This window comes from Mangifera indica, chromosome 8 (assembly GCF_011075055.1).
Source record: "Mangifera indica cultivar Alphonso chromosome 8, CATAS_Mindica_2.1, whole genome shotgun sequence".
Taxonomy (NCBI): domain Eukaryota; kingdom Viridiplantae; phylum Streptophyta; class Magnoliopsida; order Sapindales; family Anacardiaceae; genus Mangifera; species Mangifera indica.
The window spans coordinates 13,224,550-13,248,362 of record NC_058144.1 but is presented as its reverse complement, the minus strand read 5'-3'; the positions used below and the strand labels follow the sequence as shown (position 1 = coordinate 13,248,362).

Below are 23,813 nucleotides of genomic sequence, written 5' to 3'. Positions count from 1 at the left end.
TGCATGTCAATTTGGTAAACAAACAAAAAATTCTTTTAAAAGCAAAACTCATATTTCTACATCTAGACCTTTACAACTTCTTCATATTGATCTTTTTGGTCCTTCAAGAACCGCAAGCCTAAGTGGAAAACATTATGCTTTTGTTATTGTTGATGATTTTTCAAGATTCACTTGGGTACTTTTTCTTGCATCAAAAGATGAAGCTCTCCACGCATTTTCAAAATTTGTCAAGAAAATACAAAAAGAAAAAGAAATACATATTTCTTGCATTAGAAGTGATCATGGGGGAGAATTTGAAAATCATTTATTCGAAAACTTTTGTGATGAGCATGGTATTGAACATCAATTCTCTTGTCCTAGAACTCCTCAACAAAATGGACTTATTGAAAGAAAGAATAGGACAATTCAAGAGATGGCTAGAACCATGTTAAATGAAAAAAATTTACCTCAATATTTTTGGGCGGAAGCCGTAAACACCGCATGCTATGTTTTAAATCGTGTTTTAATAAGACCATTTTTAGATTTAACTCCATATGAACTTTGGAAAAACAAGAAACCAAATATTGGTTATTTTAAAGTTTTTGGATGCAAATGTTTTATCTTGAACACAAAAGAAAACTTAGGAAAATTTGATTCAAAATCGGACATTGGCATTTTTCTTGGATATTCATCATCTAGCAAAGCATATAGAGTGTTTAACAAAAGGACACTAGTAGTTGAGGAATCCATGCATGTTATTTTTGATGAATCTAATCCTTTAACTAGTGTGCAAGTTGATATTGATGATGATCAAGTTAAAAATGGAGACCAAACGGAAATTCTTGATTCACCAAATGATGATAAGGATGAAGCAAACCAAGAGCTAAAACATGAAGAAGATAAAGATAAAGATCTTCCTAAGGCTTGGAGGTATGCAAATGCTCATCCTAAAGAATTAATTATTGGTGAGGAAAATCAAAGTGTTAAAACTAGATCATCTTTTAATCTTTGTAATAATTCAGCATTCCTTTCACAATTTGAACCAAAAACATTTTATGATGCATTAAATGATGAATTTTGGATTTTAGCCATGCAAGAGGAACTAAATCAATTTGAAAGAAATAACGTTTGGGAACTAGTCCCTCGTCCGGATCATCAATCTGTTATTGACACAAAATGGGTTTTTAGAAACAAAATGGATGAATCCGGAGTGGTTGTTAGAAATAAAGCTAGATTAGTGGCTCAAGGCTACAACCAAGAAGAGGGAATAGATTTTGAAGAAACTTTTGCACCGGTAGCTAGGCTAGAATCCATTAGGATGCTTTTGGCATTTGCAAGTTCTAAAAATTTTATTTTATATCAAATGGATGTCAAAAGTGCTTTCTTAAATGGATTTATCATGGAAGAAGTTTATGTTGAACAACCTCCCGGGTTTGAAAGTCATGATTTCCCAAACCATGTTTTTAAACTTAAAAAAGCTCTTTATGGTTTAAAACAAGCACCTCGAGCATGGTATGAACGTTTGAGTAAATTCTTGCTTGAAAAAGACTTTTGCATTGGAAAAGTAGATACTACATTGTTTATTAAGAGAAAAGAAAATGATATTCTTTTAGTTCAAATTTATGTTGATGATATCATTTTTGGATCTACTAATGTCTCTTTGTGTGAAGAATTTTCTAACCTCATGAGCAAAGAATTTGAAATGAGCATGATGGGAGAACTCAAGTATTTTCTCGGACTTAATATCAAGCAAAGCAAAGAGGGTATCTTCATCAACCAATCTTCATACATCAAGGACTTATTAAAGAAGTTTGGCATGAAAGGACTAAAAGCTTCAAGCACACCAATGAGTTTAATTATCAAGCTCACCAAAGATGAGAGTGGGCCAAATGTTGATGTTAAAATGTATAGAGGTATGATTGGCTTTCTTTTATATTTGATGGCTAGTAGACCCGATATTATGTTTAGTGTATGCTTGTGTGCTCGATTCCAATCATGTCCCAAGGAATCTCATTTAAAAGCCCTAAAAAGAATCTTCAAATATTTACATGGCAATAGATTTTTAGGGTTGTGGTATCCTAGAGAAACTTCTTTTGACCTAGTGAGCTATTCGGATGCCGACTTTGCCGGAAGCCAAGTCGATATAAAAAGTACTAGTGGTACTTGTCATTTTCTAGGTCATGCATTAGTTTCATGGTTTTCAAGGATACAAAACTCCGTACCTTTATCAACCACGGAAGCGGAATATATTGCCGCCGGTAGTTGTTGTGCTCAAGCCTTGTGGATGCAACAAACCCTTAGGGATTATGGAGTTAGCCTATCTAAAACTCCAATCTTGTGTGACAACACAAGTGCTATTAGCTTATCCAAAAATCCCATTCAACACTCTCGAACCAAGCATATAGAAATTAGATATCATTTTATTCGAGACCATGTTCAAAAGGGTGATATTTGTCTTGACTTTGTATCCACCGAAAATCAACTTGCAGATATTTTTACAAAACCTCTTGGAGAAGAACATTTTTGCAAAATTAGAGGTGAACTTGGGATCATGGAATCACCACATTAGCATTTGCACTTAAATATCATTGTGGTTGTGGTGTTTTGGTTGAATCGAAAGTGTCAAATATGCCTTGTGTATCATTTCATGTTTGACCATATTTGATAGTTTCCTTGTACCAATTATTCTTGTATTGATTTTTGATGTGTTTGATTTAATTTTTCCTCATATTTAGCATCAAATTTCGTTGTATTTTATGTTATTGAGTCAAAATTGCATAGTTGGATCATTTTGGGTTGTTTATACTCAATATGAGACAACAAAGTGCATAAAATATACATCAGAATTTTGCAGAATTCGACTAACGAATTGGAAAATTCGGTCGACCGTTTGCTACAGTGATTCTGCAATGTATAAGGGCAAAATGTTTCTCCACCTTTTTTCATCATGTTTCTTCAATTTTTTTTCTTCAAATTGGTTCCCAACATTTTTTCTACACTTTCTAAACAAAATTATCTTTCAAAAACATCATAGTTCACCTAAATTTTTAATAAAATCTCTAAAGATTTTAAACCCTAAAAATTTGAATTTTGCTCCAATTCATCCAAAATTCGGTTTTTGTCTTAAAATACTTTTTTTTTGGTTATTCTTTTTGGATTTCAACTATACCATTGGATTTCTCTCACCATTTTTACCTTAGGTGTGTATTCAAATTTCAAATGTGTGAATCTTCATTTACATTTTTGCCCTTGTACATACATTTGAAGCCATGGTGCATTTCATCTCATTTTATTGCACTCAATATGACATTTATACTTCTTCTCTATTTTCCATTTGAAAACTTACTCTTGTGCTTCATTTTATTTAAGTTGATACTTATGTGATTAGTTTGTGCATAGTTAAGCACTTGTTAGTTTATGTGATATATTCGTGTATTTTACATGAACTTACATTTTACATTGTCTAAGCATTAGTACTCTTACTTGGATGATTATGATTGTTTGGATTTTTTTTATTGGTTTAGCCTTGATAATCATATCTTCTATGTATGTGTTAAGGTATTTTAGTCTTTCTTTGCCTTGTGGATATATATCTTGCTTATTTTCTTTTTTATAATGACAAAGGGGGAGAAGTATACATGTTATATTCTATATTTGATTACGGATACATTTGATTATGATTATGGATGTGATATTTAAAGTCTATGGATTTTCCACATGCTTTGATGTTTTATCTTGTTTGAATTGTTAATGCTCTTATTTTGAAGCTCATACTTATTTAGACATTATATTCATGCACTATGTCTTGATGATTATTTTTGGGCCATTTTGGTGGTCATTTGCTTTCACATTCTTTTGTCTCTTTGATTATCTCATTTTATCTATTGCCTTATTCTTTTTGATAATGACAAAGGGGGAGAAAAGTTTGATTGGTGATTGCTATTTTCATTTCATTGATGATGTGGATATTTTAATGAAGATATATGTTGTGGATATTTTGATAAGGATATTGATGTTGAACATATTATTAGTTGCATATATTCAGGGGGAGGAAACTTGATTTTTCAAGGCAAATTCTTGCAAAAATTTTTAAAAATCAAGTGTTTCTTAACTTCAAGGAAATATATTCATTGATATATTTTATAAAATTTCTTGAAGTGCATATGTGTTTGTCATCATCAAAAAAGGGGAGATTGTTGACTCAATGAGTCATTATGCTCTTATTTTGATGATAACAAACTAATATGTCCTTAAACATATTGACTAATGATTTTACTTGAGTGTGAGCTTAGATTGCAAGAATTTATCTAATGCATTTGAAGGAGTTTCAAGATAGAAATGAAAGAGAAGAGTCAATTGAAGAATTATTGAAGATTTGAAGAAAAACTCAAGTGTTAGGTAGATATATTTGTAATTTAGAGCATTCGTTTTGATTAGAATATTTATTTGCATGAGATAGCTCACTTGAAAACTTATTTTCATATCTTTCACATTTTGGGTTAAAATGTCGTTTTTCAAACTTATTGGTTTAAGCCAATTCTTTCACCAAAGTTTATTAATTCTTTTAAAATGATGAAGTTTTGTGAACTACATTTTCATATCTTAAAGTTGGTTTTGGAGGAATTTTCAAAAATGGGTTAAATTGTCACTTTTCAAAGTTTTAGGGGTCAAATTGTGATTTTTGAAAATTTAGGGGGTAAAATATAATAAAATTCGTTCGACCGAATTTGACCGACCGAATCAGCTTCCGAATTGTCCAGAAGCCATGATTTTTGGCTTCAGAAATTCGGTCAACCGAATTAAATTCGGTCGACCGAATTTTGGTTTGAATTTTTCCAACGGCTAGTGCCACGTAAGCTCCATGGAAGTGTCACGTCACATCCGGTTGATCGAATTCCATTCGGTCGATCGAATTGTGCATTTTCTGGAAAATTAAAACGGCTATCTTTGTGCACAACGGTAACTTTCCTTATTTTCCCCTATATAAACCCAATCAATTTCGTTCGAAAAGAACTTTTGCCACCAAAAACTTTCATATATTTGAGAGCAAATTAGTTTTGAGCTATTGACTTGCAAATTATTCTCTCTAATCAAAACCCTTGCTTATACACTTTGTAATTTCATTTGCTTTGGGTTGTACTAAGCTTTAACTTTCATATACAGTTTTGAGAGAGATCATATTTCAATATTCATACTAAAATTCATGTTATAAAAGAGTGAGGTTCACTCTTGGAGAGATTAGAAAATTTCTTGTGAGAGAAATTGTGTTTCAACATTTGTAAAGGTTAATAGCACCTTGGAAGCTATTTTGGTTGTGAAGAAAAGCTTGGTTGAGGTTTAGTCAACCAAGGATTAGTGGAATACTCCAAGGGAGAAAGCTTGGAGGAGTGGACGTAGGCCGGGTTGAGCCGAACCACTATACATCGCGTGTTTGATTTTCTCTTCCTTTAAACTTATATTTTATGTTATGTTATTTTGATTGTATTGATTGTTTGAGATATTTTAGTTATTTTCATACATTGGATTAAAAATAGGCAACATTATTTGATTTGAATAAATTGCTTTAATTCTCAAATTTGGTAAAGATAGTTTTAAAATTGCCTAATTCACCCCCCCTCTTAGGCCATTCGATCCTACACATGTGTGTGCAGGAAATGTCAAAACAAAATGTAGCAAACAGTGACTGTGGCATTTTTTTTGCTTATGTTTATAGAATACGTTGCCCAAGATCGTCTATTTAACTTTACATCCAAATATTTTAGGAGGTTAAGAAGGCGTGTGACCACAACCATATTCCAAGTGAGGGCCCTTAGTAAGTATTTAGGGTTTGAGGTTTGTTTTTTGGTTCTTGAACTTTACTTAATTGGTCATATTTATTAAATTCAATTGGGATTGTTAAAATGCAAGTTTCGAGGATTTCACTTAAGGTGTAGGTGAGCATGTAGATATATTGGATTTCATTTGATTATTGTTTTAGTGATGTATTTGCATTTTCTATCATAACTTCCTTTTGATTATTCCTTAATGTTTATTCATGAAATGAAATGAATTAAGAAAATATGTTAATACAAAATACATGGTGTATGATACAATGAAATCCAATATATATATAAGATGAACAATAATAAAAAAATGCTATGATAATTCTTTTCTGCTGCTTTGAGCCACTATCATCCTATACATGTAAAAACCTGGAAATAAAGAAATTAATATATCAAAATTTGGACAAAACCCAAAAGATAAATTAAACATGTAATATATATACTTAAAATTACAATATCAGTCAATAAATAAAATTAAACATGATAATTTATTCGACCATATGGGTTGCACCGTGATTATAATAACCTTGTCCTTATCTGTTACCTGATGAGCGAAACAAGCCAACCACTAGCATCAGAGTTGGACTTAGACAATTCAAACGATTATGGTAGGTTGATGATATTGATTGTAATTTTGTAGTTGAACTTACGCTCCTTGTGAAGGTTTTCTTGTATGGCTGAAAGGATAACCGGACCATTATTGTTCTATCACTAGAGGATAAATCACAACCATATTTGATGGTACCTAAGTTGATTGATCCCCTAATGGATTAACATCTTTTTTATATACCCCTCGTAAAAATTTCATCGAGTAATATGCATTGACCCATCTTACAGTTTGAAAAGCTATTGTACCTTGCAACAAACAGGGTGTATGCACATGAAATCTGGGAAAGTTGAAAATTTCCATAGTTACAAGTTCGGTAGAGAATATTTATGATGAACACCTACTATCATGAATCATAGACTTTGTACTGTTACATATTGATTGGTTTAACCACTATATTAACATATTTGAGCACATGTCCAACAAACTTGTCCTCAGCCCATTGTGTTAACGGGTGAGATCTTTGACTTGTAAAAACAACTAATAAAACACAATGAAAAAAAACATTAAACCAATTTTAGTCATACGTACCAACCATGTTTCACCTATTAAAAAACCAATGTTACATTGTGTTCCTCATAAACTCAACCAATAAATGATAGACAAAACACAAGTTATCTGTATTAAAATGTTGAAGGACTTAACAATATTTGTCGTTGCAATGTTGCACTGCTATCCTCCAAAGTGGGCACACACCCACTTTCACACCCAATATCAACCAAATAAGTTTTCGCACAGGGATTTAGTGAGGTAATTCTACTTATGGCAATTTCGAAGCCCCTAAGGTAATATGCCTTAGCAATTTTTTAAAATAATCCTTTAATATGTTTGATTTTTTTGAACTATGTATACATGTTACCCTTTATATGGTAATTACAAAACTTATGACGGGCATAAGACAGTATGTTCGCCATTTACATAATTATTAAATGATGGTGATTAGAAATAATAGTCAAATTTAGCAAATCACCAATGTATATGCATAAGCACATTAAAATGGGGGTTCTTATATCGATTCCTTTCTTGTGCCCAATATCGAAGACGAGTGGGTGAATTTGATTATTAACATCTTTTACAACAATAATGAAAAGAGACCAAAGATACTTTTCTTTTAAGTGTAAAACATTAATGCATATCACCAGATGATAAAATTATTAGAACCCTCTTATTGAACAACCTATATACATAAAGAAAAACTTGAACCTATTTTTTTGAGTCAATATCAATACGTGTCACGATTCCTGGGTTCTTGAGCTTTAAATTGTGACAATATTCACATAAAAGCATGAGACTCTTCAGGAGATTCTCATAATGCATTTAGTGCATATGTCTTGGCACATCACGTTTAGTGTAAAAAATGTCAAATTTGTACTTGTTTGTCATGTCCAAAATAATTTTCTTCGATCGATAAATGTGATCAACCACAAACATCGATTTAAATATATTTCCTAATAACTCTGCACTAGTTTATCTATAGTGTGGTAATATTTGATTCCATGGACAAGTGTGTGTCTCGTCCATATGTCGTAACACCTAATAGTCTCCATCTTTCACTCCGTTGCTCATGCCCACCATATACATTATGAATATACACACTAAATCTCATATCGTATACTATCAGAGTGATCGACTTTCTATTGAATTCCTGTCTTTAATGCATATGTCCAAAATAGTGTTTTCAATTCTGTCTTCAAATTATAAAATCCAATCACTTGTAAATAGTTATCCCTTCATGTTGTCCGATTACTAATACTTGTATTCTCAACATCAACAGTAGACTCAAGAACCCATTAAAATGGATTTGAATTATGGATGTGACTTGTTATGCTCTAATATTTATAGAGCCATAACGTCTCATGCTACATTTGACCCCCTCATTACAAGCATGACTTTGACTTCTGTCAACGTTTTGGCTCGAAACACTATACATGTCCTTATCAAGCCTTGAGAATTCATCATTATCATCGTCATCATCATCATCCTCATTACCCTTAACTTCATAATCCTCATCCATGTTTTCTCGTTATCATCATCACCATAATTCCAACTAAACTTTTGAAAACTTTACGGTTGTGCCCACTTATCTATCGGATGATCTTTTCTTTCTTGTACATGAACGTCTTTGGCTTGTTGATTGTCCCTTTCATCTATTGAACTCTCAGTAACATAGAGTTTGATTAATCCTTGTAAACTTCTTTCAATACTCCAAATCATTATCCTCTATAATCTCTATTGGACTCACATCACTTAGGATAAATACATGCTCATTTAACTAACTTTGATGCGAGTCTTAGACAATAGTTTATTCTCACTATGAATCCTTGAAAATCAACACTTGTGTCAATACACATCCCTCTCTCATTCCCACCAATATATCGCGTCACATTATCATCACCTGAAATCCATTGTCTTCCATAATGAATGTTAAATGCAACTTTTTCTATCTTAACTTAAAATAAATCTAAAAACATAAAAACACCTGTACTTAAACCCTAGGCAGTATAAGGCATACAATTTTATGTGGGACTATGGGGGTTGGTGTTAACGCTAGGGGTTAGTGTTGACATCAACCTATTCTTCATTTGTTTTTTATCTAGACTTAGATTTTCATCAACTTATTCCCATTTTTAATCATCAATACAATATTAAACAACATTATAACAATATTAAACAATATAATAACATGAAATCACAACATTGAACTATATAATAACATAAAATTATATTTCATATGAAGTTATAAACATGAATTTATCTTATATTATTTGATTTTTAATTGCTAAGCAAGAAAACACATAATATAAGGGTTTGGATCAAGGCTGCCTTGAATTTGGATGATTTTGTTGTGAAATCTTTGCAACAAATGTGAATTCTTTAAAGAAATTTGACAATTTTCATCTCTCTCTCCCTTGTGTTCAAGTTGAATCCTTTATAATGGCTAGTGATTTTTTTCTTGGAATTTCTCTCACAGGTCTTATTGTTCAATCACACGTGTTTGCTTCAATTATTTTTCAAAGTTGAAAAATCGTTTTGCTTCAAATTTTTTTCATGATACAAAGCTTCTTTCTCTTACTGGAAGGTTGAAGTAAAAAAGAAAAATTACTATTATGGTATTCTTTTTACATGAGTCTCTACATAGGTTGTATCAACAGAAGTATTTTAAAAAAAGAGATTACTATTGTAATATTTTTGTTTAGAATTTAAAATGAGTAGTATATATAAATATATATGGTTTAAAATAAGGGTTAAAAATTCAGTATCCTTTGATCAGCAATAAAATACATTGGTAAGCATCAGGAGTCTAAATTCAAAATAAATTCATTTCCCTCTACGGGTTATATCAAATACTACCAAGCCCAAGCAAAAGCCCAAAACACTACAATAAACCGTTAATAACATTATGTCATAAAAGTTAGGGGCTTTATTGACCTTTCGTTTAAAATCGAAAACTAAAAACCTACGCCAACTTGGCTCTCAGTATTTTAACTTGATCGTCGTTTCCCTCCGAATCCTCGCACGGTACTAATCTATCTGCGCCTCATCATTACTCTCTTTATCTCTCACTCTCATAAATTTTCGGGTTTACAATTACTTCAAGGTCCCTTTCTCTTTTCCCTTTTACATTCTTTTCTTTTCTTTTAATTTCTAGGGTTTTCATTTCTCCGATTCTAGGGTTTTCCATTCTTGAATGTTGTTGAATTAAGTTTGGATCTGCTTTGCTTTTGTAATATTCTCTGTTTTCTTCGTTTCTTTGTTGGTTTTTGTTTCAGGTAGTCTTTTTTCTTCTTGAATTTATGTTTCCGTTAATTCGGGGGTTTTTTTGGGCTTTTTATTCGCTGGAGTTTCCTTTTTCTGTTTTTTTTTTTTTTTAATTTTTATCTTTTATAGATTACTGTTTGATTGTTGAAAAAGTAATGGCTGAAAACTGGGTCTCGTATATATGTTGGGTTGTAATTTGTGGTTTGCTTTGTATCTTTTGTAATGACTAGGAATAATTTCAACTTTTTAAGATGCTTAGAAAAATGTCTGGGGAGAAATTGCGTTTTGGATATGCATTTTGTGGGTTCATATTCTTCAATATGGGCTCACTTCAGATATGCCCTCAAGCCGAATTTTTAACGACGTCAATGCATTTGTCACAAAAAGTGAAGAAAATTAAGTTGAAAATTCGTTGGAACAGTTAAATTTTAATCTTTTGTGTCCTAATGATTTCTCCTAAGTCAATATATTGCATTGTGAGAGAATGAAAAAGCAAATCCTTGATTGACAGTTTATCCTAGTTGACTGTGTATTTTGGAAATTGAAATAACAATAACCTAATTTTGATGTTTCTATTTTTTATTCTTTGTTTCAGTGGCAGGGGTTATTCTTGTTGATTTCCTTATTCAAATTGAATTTTTCTTGTGATTGTTTCTAGTCTTCTGACTTGCTCTTTCTGCATGTCACTGCATGGTTTTATCAGGCATAAAATAACCAAGAATATTGTTTTGCTTGTCATCTTTAATCTTTGTATGCTTAGCAAATTATTTCTTTTCACCAAGTTATTAATAAACACTTCCAAAGTGTGCTTCCAAACTATTTTAAAGCATTAGTATTTTTAGGATGCTTTATATGTCTTATTTTTGCAATTAGAAGTGATTATATGAGAAAACACATGAGATATATCTATATATATATATATATATATATTAATTATTATCAACTGTTATGGAAATCACATGAACTTATCCTAAAAATACTAATGCTTTAAAATAGTTTTATTGCAAGTGAATGGCGGATGTATTAACCAAAAAGTGTTTTCTTTTAGAGCTGAATTTTTTTCGAAGAGGGTTAATCATACTTGTCCTTGGTTTTTGTGTGTCACTATGTTTTAGGTTCTTGTATGAAGCTCTTTGGAGATTTTGTATTGGCTTATAAATGCACAATATTTGGTGCTATAATGCTGTAAGTTCTATGTGTTGTTTGCTTTAATAAGGGGATAAGTGACGGAAGTCTTTAAACATAATAAACCTGTTGGCCATGATGAATTCATTGTCTGTTTATCTATTTTAAATGTTTCAACTGTTTTTGCTTTGGGTTTATATTGGTCAACCTTATAGATTTGAAAGGAAGCATTAACTAACTTGTGATCCCATAATCATGTTTTCATTAATATTAACTACTCTATGAATACATGAACAACATTATTTGGCATGTTCTTATGATGATGGGATTACTAATAAGGAATGATTATTTGAGCATGTGTTTTCTTAGCTTGTTTGCATAAATGATTTTTCTTGCTGGGATGAATTAATTTACTAAATTAACTTTGTGACTTTTGGAAATCAATGGAGGAAAAAATCTATTCACATCACTACAACCATGTCGCTATTTCTTCCACTTCCTTATATGAAATAGACAACTTTATGTTGTTGGCTTTAGTAGCAATAGATCGTCTGCCACCTTTTAGTATTTCTGAGTTTAACTCATGTCATTGCCCATGGCCTCAGAATATGATTGCTTCTCTCTGTTATTGCTATTACCTCACCATTAGCTCTGCATTGCACTTCACTTCACTTGCTGCCCCCGACACCATTCTTAGTACATCCATTTCCATGATTTACACTTACAAATGGTTGGCAATGTCTTGTTTTGAGACACCCTTACTCTGGCAATAGTTAAACACATCCTATGTTTTGAGTGTAAGAGAGTTTCTCAAATTAATTTTTACTTGCAGAAGTGGAACTGGTTCTGTGCTAAGTATTATTACTTAAGCTAAAAATTATACTCCATTGCAATTTAATTATATTGGATGTCTTTGTTGTTGTTGCTGCTGGATCTATTTAAGTTCAATTTAAATTTATGTGGCTGAGTATTGTTTGATTTCTGATTTCCATAATCACACAGCTTTCAAACATGGAATATCAGTTTCTAGTTACATTATGAAATATATTAAGTTCTCTGCCGTTTGATTTTACTGCTTGTATGCTGCAAATTTGAGATGCAACACTTCAGTAATCGCAACTGTGGTTGATTTTGCAATAAGTTTGTAATATATTTGCATTACATGTTTCTAGGTTATTTTTCCATGGATTCTGCATCACAAACTTTTCAACAACGCACTTTATCAGTCAAGCTGTGGCCCCCTAGTCAGAGTACCAGGCTAATGCTTGCTGAGCGAATGACAAAGAATCTTACCACTCCATCCATTTTCTCAAGAAAGTATGGCCTGCTGGGAAAAGAAGAGGCTGAGGAGGATGCCAAGCAAATAGAAGAGTTAGCTTTTACAGCTGCAAACCAACACTATGAGAAGGAGCCAGATGGTGATGGAAGTTCTGCGGTGCAAGTTTATGCGAAAGAATCCAGTAAGTTGATGCTGGAGGTTATTAAAAGAGGTCCTAGAACAAAGGAGGATGGAGAGGTGATGATAACTGATAAGGCTGCTGCTAGTCAAACTATCTTTGATATATCTGGAGGTCGCCGGGCATTTATAGAGGAAGAGGAGGCTGAGGATGTGATAGGGCCCCTAAGAGATCCTGGAAACTCATATACCAAGATAATTTTTAGCAACAGAAGTTTTGGCTTTGGTGCAGCCAGAGTTGTGGTGCCCATTTTGAATTCAATTAAGGATCAACTGACTGAAGTAGACCTATCAGATTTTATTGCTGGAAGGCCAGAGTCGGAGGCCCTTGAAGTCATAACGATGTTTTCTTCTGCCTTGGAAGGTTGCCATTTGAGATACCTAAACCTTTCAAACAATGCCTTGGGTGAAAAGGGTGTCAGGGCTTTTGAGTCTCTCCTCAAATCACAGAGTAATCTGGAGGAGCTCTATTTGATGAATGATGGCATTTCGGAGGAAGCTGCACGAGCAGTTTGTGAGCTAATTCCTTCCACTGAGAAGCTCAAAGTTCTTCATTTTCACAATAACATGACAGGAGACGAGGGTGCCCTAGCTATTGCAGAAATGGTCAAACATTCTCCTGTGCTGGAGGATTTCCGATGTTCGTCAACAAGAATTGGCTCAGAGGGGGGTGTTGCCCTAGCTGAAGCACTTGGTAAATGTACCCATTTAAAGAAGCTTGATCTCCGTGACAATATGTTTGGTGTGGAAGCTGGATTAGCTCTGAGTAAAGCTTTGTCTGCATTTCCTGCTCTTACTGAGATTTACCTTAGCTATCTGAACTTGGAGGATGAGGGGGCAGAAGCACTGGCCAATGCTCTCAAGGAGTCTGCACCGTCACTTGAAGCTCTGGAATTGGCTGGAAATGACATCACAGCTAAAGGTGCTGCTTCTTTAGCAGCTTGTGTTGCGGCTAAACAATTCCTCACTAAGTTGAACTTGTCTGAGAATGAACTGAAGGATGAAGGTGCTATTTTGATTGGCAAATCATTGGAAGAGGGTCATGGCCAGTTAACTGAAGTTGATTTGAGTACAAATTCAATCAGAAAAGCTGGGGCAAGGCTTTTGGCACAGGTTGCTGTCAACAAACCTGGTTTTAAGAGCCTAAATATCAATGGTAATTTCATATCTGATGAAGGGATTGATGAGGTGAAGGATATATTTAAGCAGTCACCTGATTTGCTTGGGCCACTGGATGAGAATGATCCGGAAGGAGAAGATTTTGATGACAAGGCTGAAGATGAGGATGAGTTGGAATCGCAACTTAAGGGGCTTAAAATCAAGCAAGAGGAGTAGAAGTTGGAATACTTCTGAATTACCTGATGACAAGTAGTCAGAAACAGTTGTTTTTTAATTGAAAAGCTTGTTCTGCTAAGCTTGTCCATTAGCATTTTCTTAGTGTAGGAGATTTATTTGAGTTAGGTTCTAGAAGTTTCTTTTCTTTCTTCCTTTTCATTCACTAGTTGTCTTTAATTAGTACTTGTACCTTAAAGTAACTGGGAGATGGAAGCCATCTTTTCGGGATATGTAGACAGCATTGTTTGTTGTACAATGCTTAAGACACCATTTGATTTTCCCTGGACATTTACTTGAAACGCCTATGGAGACCTAGAAGAAATGAAAGTTGCATTTTATGGCCCTTTTAAGCATTGCACAATCAGGTTTTCAATCCTTCAACAGCTTTTTTCAATTATATATTTTGGCTATAAATATGTGCTTAGATTTTGACAGCAGAAAGGCAATGCATCCAATAGGGAAAGAAGAAAGTGGCAGTTTGGTGTTCTGATATATCACACGGCCACTGGAACCTTGAGAGATTCTAATATCTTATCATCTAGCTCGAATTGCATGGACTTCTTATCGCGCCCAATCTTGACATACTCCTCAAATCGCTCCTTCAAGTCTTCTGGGAGGTATGTGGAACTTTTCCAACCCAGAATGTCCTTGGCAGCTCTAGGCTCTGCATAGAAGTGCTGCACAACCCAGAATCGAGTGAATCAAATCACTGGGAATATGTGATTTGAACTATAAACTTTACTTCGACCTGTTTAATATCAAATCTATTACCATATTACGGAAAGGAAACGCCTTCTTGGCTTCTACTCCAACGGCTTTAGGGTCATAATGCACAATTTCAACTGGTAGACCAGCAGCTTGAGCACAGAGTTTGGCCATTCCATCAAGAGTCACAGCACGGTCGCTCACACAGTTGAAGATTTTACTACTTGCTGTTTCTGGGTTCTCCACGGCTAGAATAAGCATGGAGGATAAGTCCCTGACATGAGAAATGTTAGTGAGTTGCATCCCCGATCCTGGAATTGGCACTGGCCTTTTACGGACAATTCCTGTGGATTGTAATTCACATCATATCCATTTCATGAGAATGCAATAATAATAAGTTTACAAAGATTGGTTTCCATTTATACACTTACGATCGAAGAACCACTCCTCACAATCTTTGTTGTTTCCAGATCCTATCATGTACTGTGGACGGAAAACTGCCCAACTGCTGTAAGTTTCTGCAATGTATTTCTCCACATCTGCATGACCGGCATCAGCTTTAATGGCATCCTGTGAGAAGTGAAGTGAAGTCAAGATGGATTTTGTTTCAGAAAAAAAGACCTAATTCATTTTTATGTTGTTTGTATCATAAATATTCATCACATACCCCTTCAACATGAGTGAAGTGAAGTGAAGTCCAGATGGATTTTGTTTCAGAAAAAGAGACCTAATTCATTTTTATGTTGTTTGTATCATAAATATTCATCACATACCCCTTCAACATGAGGAGGCTCATCAGTTGGCCTGTAAATTCCAGCGCTACTGATGTACAAGAATTCCTTTACGCCGGTACTCTTTGCCCAATCTACAACAGGCCTATGTTTATCAAAAGTTATGTATACGATTAATGTTTCGGTCATTAGATAAAGATGAAGAGTTACTTAGAAAACACTTACTCTGTTATCTAAAGATAATTTTTTCGAGAATTCTTTATGATTTCTATTAACAAACGCATAGGCATAAATTTCAATATAGGGTTTGAAGAATGAAAGCAAATAGACCTCACAGTGTCAAGGTCCTTGCCATTGTTATCCAGCACCACATCAAATGCAGCTCCTCCCACAGCCTTTCCAACTTCCGCAGGGTCTCCCCATACTGTCTTGCCTCCAGCACTCGTAACTTCCTATTAAAGAATTTTCAATAAACAATCACTCTAGAAGCCAAAGATTTTACCAAATAGAGAAAAACTACTAAAAATTGTGTTACAGAGAATCTGTTGAATGGAGGTTTCTTCATTTTGTCAGAAGTCTCATCACCGACAGTCAAGATGGTGGCCTCATGGCCAGAACCCAGAAGCTCTTTCGCAAAATAGAACCCAATAACTGCATGTGCACCACTGTTTGTATTAACTATAAGGACCTTCTTCTTCTCAGCAGCACTGGCCCTGACTGAGAAGGAAGAGACAAGGGGTCCTCTTGAACTACTAGGGTGGTTAACGGAAGTAGGAGAAATGGAGAGAAAAGAAGAGAAATGAGCAGAAGAAGAGAAAGAGAAGCGCAGCGGAGAGAGTGAAGGTTGAGAAAGCCTAGAGAGTGGTGAAGAGATGAGAAGAGAGGAGGATGAAGAAGATAGAGTAGCCATTAAACTCTTGTTACTTTGATCTTCGTTGTTTCAGAACCTTGTGTACTAGATAAAGTTTAAGACTAGTGTTATTTATATAATTTTTGTGTATAAATTTTGCATAAATAATGATATTATTATGAGATTAGATAGTTAAAAATTAAAGATAAAATAATATCTAATCATATAGTGATACATTATTATTTATACATAAAATTATATATAAAATTATATATATAATTTTATCCAAAGCTAAAAGGCTCAACGCCGGCCTTTTCCTTGCCAAATTTACTATTAAAATTCCCTGGGTAATTTTACTCACAATTAAGATTTGAAAATTAAAAAAACATAAATGAATAAAATAATATTATGTGTATTTATTTTAAATATATAATTATGTATATATTTATATATATTATCACATAATTAGGTGTTATTTTTTTATTAATTTAAAATCATCTAATTATATGATGATATATATAAATATAAACATATTTATATGTCTAAAATAAATACATATAATTTTATTGAAAAGAATATAAATAACTATAATCGTCATCCACCATTTTTTGTCATAAAATTTTAAATGGAAATAAATTAAGATAACATATTTTTAATATGCAAGATTTTAATCATGTATTATACGGGTACAATTGATGCTTCAATTTAACACTCATTTCATCTTCGTTCCTAACCATAAGAACTCTACTCTGTCAATCGTTGTCTCATCCAAAATTTTATGTAAAATTTTATTAAAACAAGAAATAAATTAACAAAAAAAAGTGCTTGTTAGTTAGAAATGACTTATTAGTTATAATAAGATATAATTTGCATGTAAAAGTTGGTTAAAATCTATATAATTTATAAAAAATTGGTTAAACTCTTTTAAATGTATTAAAAATATGTTTTTTTTAATTAATTTCCCAATTTTAAAGGATATTTAAGTGAATAACCAATCATCCTAAACTAAGCAAAAATGCCCCCAAACTCTAAATGACTAAAATGCCCTTTATATATTCAATTAAAAAACACAAGAGAATTTTGCAAAATCACTATACACTTTCAAATTGAATTTTTTGATTCACGAGTTCACTGTGTTGTACCACGTGTCATCGTAAGACAAACGATTTTCAAGAAGTTTTGCAGTTTTCTAGTGACTAAAATGGCCAATGAAGTTAATAAATAATTCCTCATCAACTTTTAATAATTTTGGTATTGATATTTCACTAATTGGATAAAGAATTTTCACATTTTAGAGTTAGGGTTTCTGATATAAGCAATCTATTTTTTGGGTCGATTTTTGCATGTTTTGAATTAATTTCTTAAGGTTTTTGTTTTATAGTAGACATAGATTTGTTTGGTATTGAAATGGGAGTCAAAAAATGCATTTTGGGTCAAAAAATGTGGCGACGATGCTGTTTGGCGATGAAGTTCAACAACTTGTGATACACAAGTCGTATAAACTTCATTGCGAAATGGTTGGGTTTATGGGTTTTTGCGATAAGGGGGAAAAAAGCGATTTCTTAAACAGTATACCACCTTTTATGATATTTCGTGATTAGGGGAAAAAGGGAATTTTTCAATAGTGACTTTTTGTGATAAATCAAGATAGTGGGGAAAAAGCAAGCTGTTAAATAGTAACTCTTTGTAATATTTTACTATAGGTGGGAAATTGCAATTTTTTGGGTTTAGGTGAGCAGATTGTAATTTTATGGGTTTAAGGGGGCAAAATAAAAGCTTTAAGGTTGGGGGGCAGATTGAATTATGAGGTTTATATGGGGGCAAATTAAAATTATTATGGATTAAAGGGGCCAAAAAAATTGTTATGGATTAGAGAGGGCAAACTAAAATTTGTCATGATTTTGGGGGCAAATTAAAATTTTTGCTAACCTATGGTTTTTCGACGTGTAAATTTCAAATTTTCACTTTGTTTTTATGAATTATTATGATAATTCATAAATTTTACTTATTTATAGGATACGTACATTTCATATTAAGGTTTTTGAACATATAGCTTTCGAATTTTCTATCAGTTTTTTTTTTAATTATGAGGTTTATGAGAAGGCAAACAAAATTGTTATGGATTAGAGGGGGCAAATTGAAATTTGTCATGATTTTGGGCGCAAATTAAACTTTTTACTATTATAGGGGTTTTCCACATGTATGTTTCAAATTTTCAATTAGTTTTTCGAATTATTGCGATAATTGATATATTTTACTTATTTAGAAGATATGTACATTTCATATTAAAATTTTTAGATGTGCAGTTTTCAAATTTTCTATCGATTTTTCGAATTATGAGGGGGCAAACTAAAACTGTTATGGATTAGAGGAGGCAAACTAAAATTTGTCATATTTAGAGGGGGGGGGGGGGAATTAAAATTTTTGCTATTTTAGGGTTTTTTGATGTATAACTTTGAAATTTCTAGTTTGTTGTTTTGAATTATTGTGATAATTAATAAATTTTACTTATTTAGGACATATGTACGTTTTATATTAAGGTTTTTGAACGTGTAGTTTTTAAATTTCCTATTGGTTTTTTCAAATTATGAGGTTTATGAGAGAGCAAACTAAAATTGCTATGGATTAGAGGGGCAAACTAAAATTTATCATGATTTTGTGTGGCAAATTAAAATTTTTTCTATCATAGAGTTTTTTGACGTGTAGGTTTCAAATTTCTAGTTAATTTTTGGCCAAAGGACTATTTCCCACCCAAACTATGATGAATTGTCAGAGATCCCCCCATTAACTTTGAAAAACCCACTTACCCACCCATGGGCCGTTAAACTTAACTGAGTCGGTTGGTCATATCATTCCCCCCCCCCCCCCCCCACCAAACCCTAAAAACTAACACTTTCCACCTAACCCAAGTTTTTAAAACCTGCATTTTCTCCCCTAGGGTTTCCAAACTTCAGATTCAATTTTTTTGAAGACGACCGACGCTCTCCAAGCACCTACTCTCCCTTCTCGACGACCCCTCCTTCCCACCTGCAGCCTTCGACGCTCCTAGGCATCGTTGTCGATAAAGATGACGCATCTTCGTCGAGACGAAGACGAATCGTTTTTATCTCTAACGAAGACAAATCATCTTCGTTCAAAGACGAAGATGACGTCTTCGTCATCGACGAAGATGTGTCGTCTTCGTAGACGATAATGCCTAAGAGCGTCGGGGGCTGCACGGTCGAAAAGAGGGGCCATCGGGGAGGGAGCGTAAGTGCTTGGAGAGCGTCGGTCATCGCCGAAAAAATTGGATCTGAATTTGGAAACCCTAGGGGGGAATATGCAGTTGTTGAAAACTTGGGTTGGGGGGAAAGTGTTAGTTTTTAGGGTTTAGGGGTAAAAAATAAATTAAATTAAAATTTATTTTTAATATTACAGATGAAATGACGATTTTACCCTTGAATCAGTCAATTTGCCATTTTTTTTAGGCCAAACGACTATTTCCCACCCAAGGTTTGATGTTTTCTCAAGTTTCCACTCTTTAACTATGGAAACATCAAACACCCACCCATGACCGGTTGAATTTAACCAAACCCTAACGTCTGAAAATTTTATCTCTTTTTGCCCCCTAAACTTTAAAAACTAAAATTTTTCCTCAGCTTAAGTTTTAAAAAATGGCAGTTTCACCCTAGGGTTTGGTTTTGAAATCTCCAGCGACCTCTCTGGCTCCTTTGCCAATGACGTCTCCCTCCTGAAGCATCATCTCCTTCCGACGATCCCTTTCCTCCTATTTGGAGGTCCGATCGACGTCGAAGACACCTTGGGAGACGAAGTTCTTCGTCGAGGAAGACGAAGTTCTTCGTCTTCCCAAACGAAGACGAAGCCGTCATCTTCGTTTGGGAAGACGATCGTCTTCAGAATGGGAAGACGACCGTCTTCCCAGACGAAGACGATGACTTCGTCTTCTCCAACGAAGTTTTTTGTCTCCCAAGATGTCTCCGACATCGATCGAACCTCCAAATGGGAGGAAAGGGATCGCCGGAATGAGAGGATGCTTTGGGAGGGAGACGGCGTCGGCAACGGAGCTGGAGAGGTCGCCGGAGATTTCAAAACCAAACCCTAGGGTGAAACTACCATTTTTTAAAACTTAGGCTGGGGGAAAATTTTAGTTTTTAAAGTTTAGGGGGGCAAAATTTGATTCTATTTTAGTTTATTTTTAATATTATAGAGAAAATGATGATTTTACCCTTACCACCGTTAGGATTTGGTTAAATTTAACCGGCCATGGGTGGGTGTTTGGTGTTTCCATAGTTAAAGGGTGGAAACTTGAGAAAACATCAAACCTTGGGTGGGAAATAGTCGTTTGGCCTTTTTTTTAATAGCCCATGGATAGGTAAATGGGCTTTTTAAAGTTAACAGGTAAGAATTTGCAGAAAAAACATACCTTGGGTGGGAAATAGTCCTTTGGCCTTAATTTTTCTAAATTATTGCGATAATTAATAGATTTTACTTATTTAGGGAATATATATGTTTCATACTAAGGTTTTTGGATGTGTAGTTTTTGAATTTTTTTGTCATCTTTTTGAATTATGAGGTTTATGAGAGTGTAAACTAAAATTGTTACATATTAGAGGGGGCAAACTAAAATTTGTCATGATTTTGGGGGTAAATTGAAAATTTTGCTTCAAGTCCATTTTTTTCAAATTATTGTAATAATTGATAGATTTTATATTTTTAGTAGATATGTACATTTTATTAAGGTTTTTTAATTTGCAGATTTCGAGTTTTCAATTTGTTTTGTCAAATTATTTTGATAATGTTATAAAAATTTTTGTGACAACAATTTTTTTATTGTTTGATAGAAAGATTCAAAAAAAAAAAAGAAAACGTGAGAAGTACGAGGGAAATGAGATTTTCTGATTAGAATCTATACTTCTCAACGAAAATATACAACTTAGGTAAAACGAAAACCCATGGCCCTGATCATGTCTACCTTAACCTAGAGGTAGTTAAAAATGTTTGAGAGAAGTTGTTTTAAATATTTTCTATGGTTAAGAGACATGAGATTTAGTTCAATTTTGGTTCACTTATTTATATTAAAAGAGGTTATTAGACATGGCATGAGAGACTAGTTATGGTTTCGGATTAATAGGGTTGACGTTAGGTTCAACCCATATGAGTTTGCTCTTGTTACCAACCTTCACTTATCCACGTTTATTGACATTGCGATGTTTATGCCACAGGGTGCCAAAAATAGGATCAGGAACATATAATTTGAGGGTGTTGGGTCTATGACCCACGGTGATATTGATAGGGTATTTACTGCAAGGCCATGAGGGGTGATGATGATGACGTTGTTAAATTGGTTTTGTTATATTGTCTCCATATGGTGTTACTGGGGAATAACGAGTGAAAAAAGGTTGATTGTGGTTTCTCCAATTGGTTAATCACCTTGATGGATTCAATGTCTACCCGTAGGGCAAACTAACATGGGGTATGACGTATTGATCTATATGCAAAGCAATTACGAGCTTATCATTGGACCGATCCAACACCAACAAGAGAAAATACGATATCGTGGGGTTCCTATAGGCTTTTTAGGTAAGTTGATCAGTGTAAAATAATATTTTTTATTGTTAGTAAATTGATGGAATCTAAACGTTTATTTTGTTATTATAGTTTTGGATATATGAGACTCTAGAGTAAATGCTTGAGTGGGTGGATCTACAATATTGTTATGCATTTTCATGCATGTTTAAGTGGAAGTTGAAAGGCCTCTTAGGATAGGGTGATGTAAGATATATATTCAATAGAAATAAGGTTAGTAATTTCTCAATGTTTACAGGTTTTCATACCTATAAACTTTTTTGTCTTTGGCATGTAACCATTCTAATTGATCTCTTAGTGGATTGATTGTTTCTGCATACATTGTATGGTAGAATTTGGTGGTGTCGAAAGGATGAAACTATGCATAGACATTGGTAAGCCTCATATGTCTTGTGACAGTAACGAAATGCTTACATGGAATGCGTGAATGCTGAAACTTCATGCACGTACATGTCTACTCATGAAAGTCCACAATGCCTATGTATCTGCCCTTACCTGTAATTGGATACCGAACAGTTTTAATTGGATGAACCTCCAAGTTCACAAACTTCAATACATGATGGCCAAACTTTTTCTTTGTCCATAGTAAAACTTGGTAGGGGTATTCATTTGTAATTATAAAAAGCATTAGCACATTCATTAGTAAATAAACAAAAGTGTAAAAACAAGATAGCAGTGAGAGGAAAGTCTTACAATAATCAAAAAAGAGCTATCAGTCATCGAAATCACAGTAGCCACACAAAGAATTGCTTGTACGACATAAGACAAGTAAGTTAGCGCCTTTTTATTAGTTAAGCATGATTTCTTTTGGAGTTTATGAATCTTGAACATGAAATATGATATTCTCATGTAGTAGTGTGTCATAATGGTTGTTCTACTAATTTTATGTGCTTAAAATGATGTTAAATCCATTTAAAATTTGTTGGATTGATGTATTAGCTTGAAAATGCTTATGTTTACGTCAATGGTGTTGTTGATGTATGATTTCAATTAATTGTTATGATAGTAGTCATGAAAAGTGCCTATGATACTTAGATATATCATATGAGTTTGGTATATGATAGTATCGCTGAAAGTTAGTCAGAAAAATGGAGAATTTATGAGCTTTTGGTGATTTTCAGATTGCGACACATGATCGTGTATGGTCTTATACACACCCATGTGTCATCGATTCAAAATAAGAAATTTTGCATTCTTTTTGCGCTCATTCTAAGGAAAGTCCTACATAGTCATGTGGTATGAGACACATGTCCATGTGTGACCTTTCAAAAATGAACATTGTGAGTAAAAAAAGGTATACGAGGTACACCTTAGGGACACAGCTATGTAGCTAGTGAAAAGACCATTTTACCCCTAGTTCAAATACATTAAAGGGGAAGAAAAATAAGTAAGAAAAAAAATTTAATAAAGAAAAAGAGCTATATAGAATTAGAAAGAATGTCCAACCATGTGAAAGACAACACGAGACCCTAACCAAGTTAGATCCGGGCTTTTTGGTGTGAAAAGAATGAAAGAAATTAGGTTTAATGCTTGCTGACATGATACACAAGTGTGTGTCGCGTCGCACAGCTAAGCCAATACCTAATTTTACCACGATCACTAACTTATCTACTAAATTCAAATTTGCTGATGATACATGATCATGTATACCCTTATACACAAACTTGTATCCTTTTGGAAAACATTATATAGATCAATTTAGAACAAGAAAAAAGACTAAAATACCCTTGGGCTTACCTATAGGTGTTACATATTATCAAAAAATGGTCTAACATAATTCTAACCACCATTAAAAAGATCTTCAAGCTGGAGACTACTTATATCATAGTTAACAGGTAATGCATTTTTTAGATTTGGC

General features: G+C 33.5%; 2 protein-coding genes across 4 annotated transcripts; one reads left to right on the top strand and one right to left on the bottom strand.

Moving 5' to 3' along the window:
• The first annotated feature begins 9,843 nt into the window (after positions 1–9,843).
• On the top strand, positions 9,844–14,426 carry LOC123222658 (RAN GTPase-activating protein 1). 3 transcript variants are annotated; one of them, XM_044645543.1, is made up of 2 exons: positions 9,844–9,927; positions 12,465–14,426. In XM_044645543.1, the coding sequence occupies exon 2, from the start codon at positions 12,476–12,478 to the stop codon at positions 14,081–14,083; it is 1,608 nt and encodes a 535-aa protein (XP_044501478.1). In that variant the 5' UTR covers positions 9,844–9,927; positions 12,465–12,475; the 3' UTR covers positions 14,084–14,426. The 3 variants fall into 3 exon arrangements, with proteins under 3 accessions (XP_044501478.1, XP_044501477.1, XP_044501479.1); XM_044645542.1 differs by having other exon boundaries at positions 9,851–10,006; XM_044645544.1 differs by lacking the exon at positions 9,844–9,927 and adding an exon at positions 10,037–10,178.
• Positions 14,427–14,449: 23 nt separating this feature from the next.
• On the bottom strand, positions 14,450–16,490 carry LOC123222659 (chloroplast stem-loop binding protein of 41 kDa a, chloroplastic). The gene is made up of 6 exons (XM_044645545.1): positions 16,055–16,490; positions 15,850–15,971; positions 15,562–15,664; positions 15,220–15,358; positions 14,855–15,132; positions 14,450–14,760 (listed from the first exon to the last, which is right to left on the bottom strand). Exons 1-6 carry the CDS (start codon positions 16,427–16,429, stop codon positions 14,578–14,580), a joined length of 1,200 nt encoding a protein of 399 aa, XP_044501480.1. The 5' UTR covers positions 16,430–16,490; the 3' UTR covers positions 14,450–14,577.
• Between the last annotated feature and the right edge of the window lie 7,323 nt (positions 16,491–23,813).

What these genes read in the sequence shown, in the direction of transcription:
- LOC123222659 (XM_044645545.1), bottom strand. Translation starts at nt 16,429, where the DNA reads ATGGCTACTCTATCTTCTTCATCCTCCTCTCTTCTCATCTCTTCACCA. An exon ending in TGAGGAGTGGTTCTTCGATC is followed by an intron (nt 15,133 to 15,219) that starts GTAAGTGTATAA and finishes TACAATCCACAG; the next exon opens with GAATTGTCCGTAAAAGGCCA. An exon ending in CGTTTCCTTTCCGTAATATG is followed by an intron (nt 14,761 to 14,854) that starts GTAATAGATTTG and finishes TGGGTTGTGCAG; the next exon opens with CACTTCTATGCAGAGCCTAG.
- LOC123222658 (XM_044645543.1), top strand. Translation starts at nt 12,476, where the DNA reads ATGGATTCTGCATCACAAACTTTTCAACAACGCACTTTATCAGTCAAG.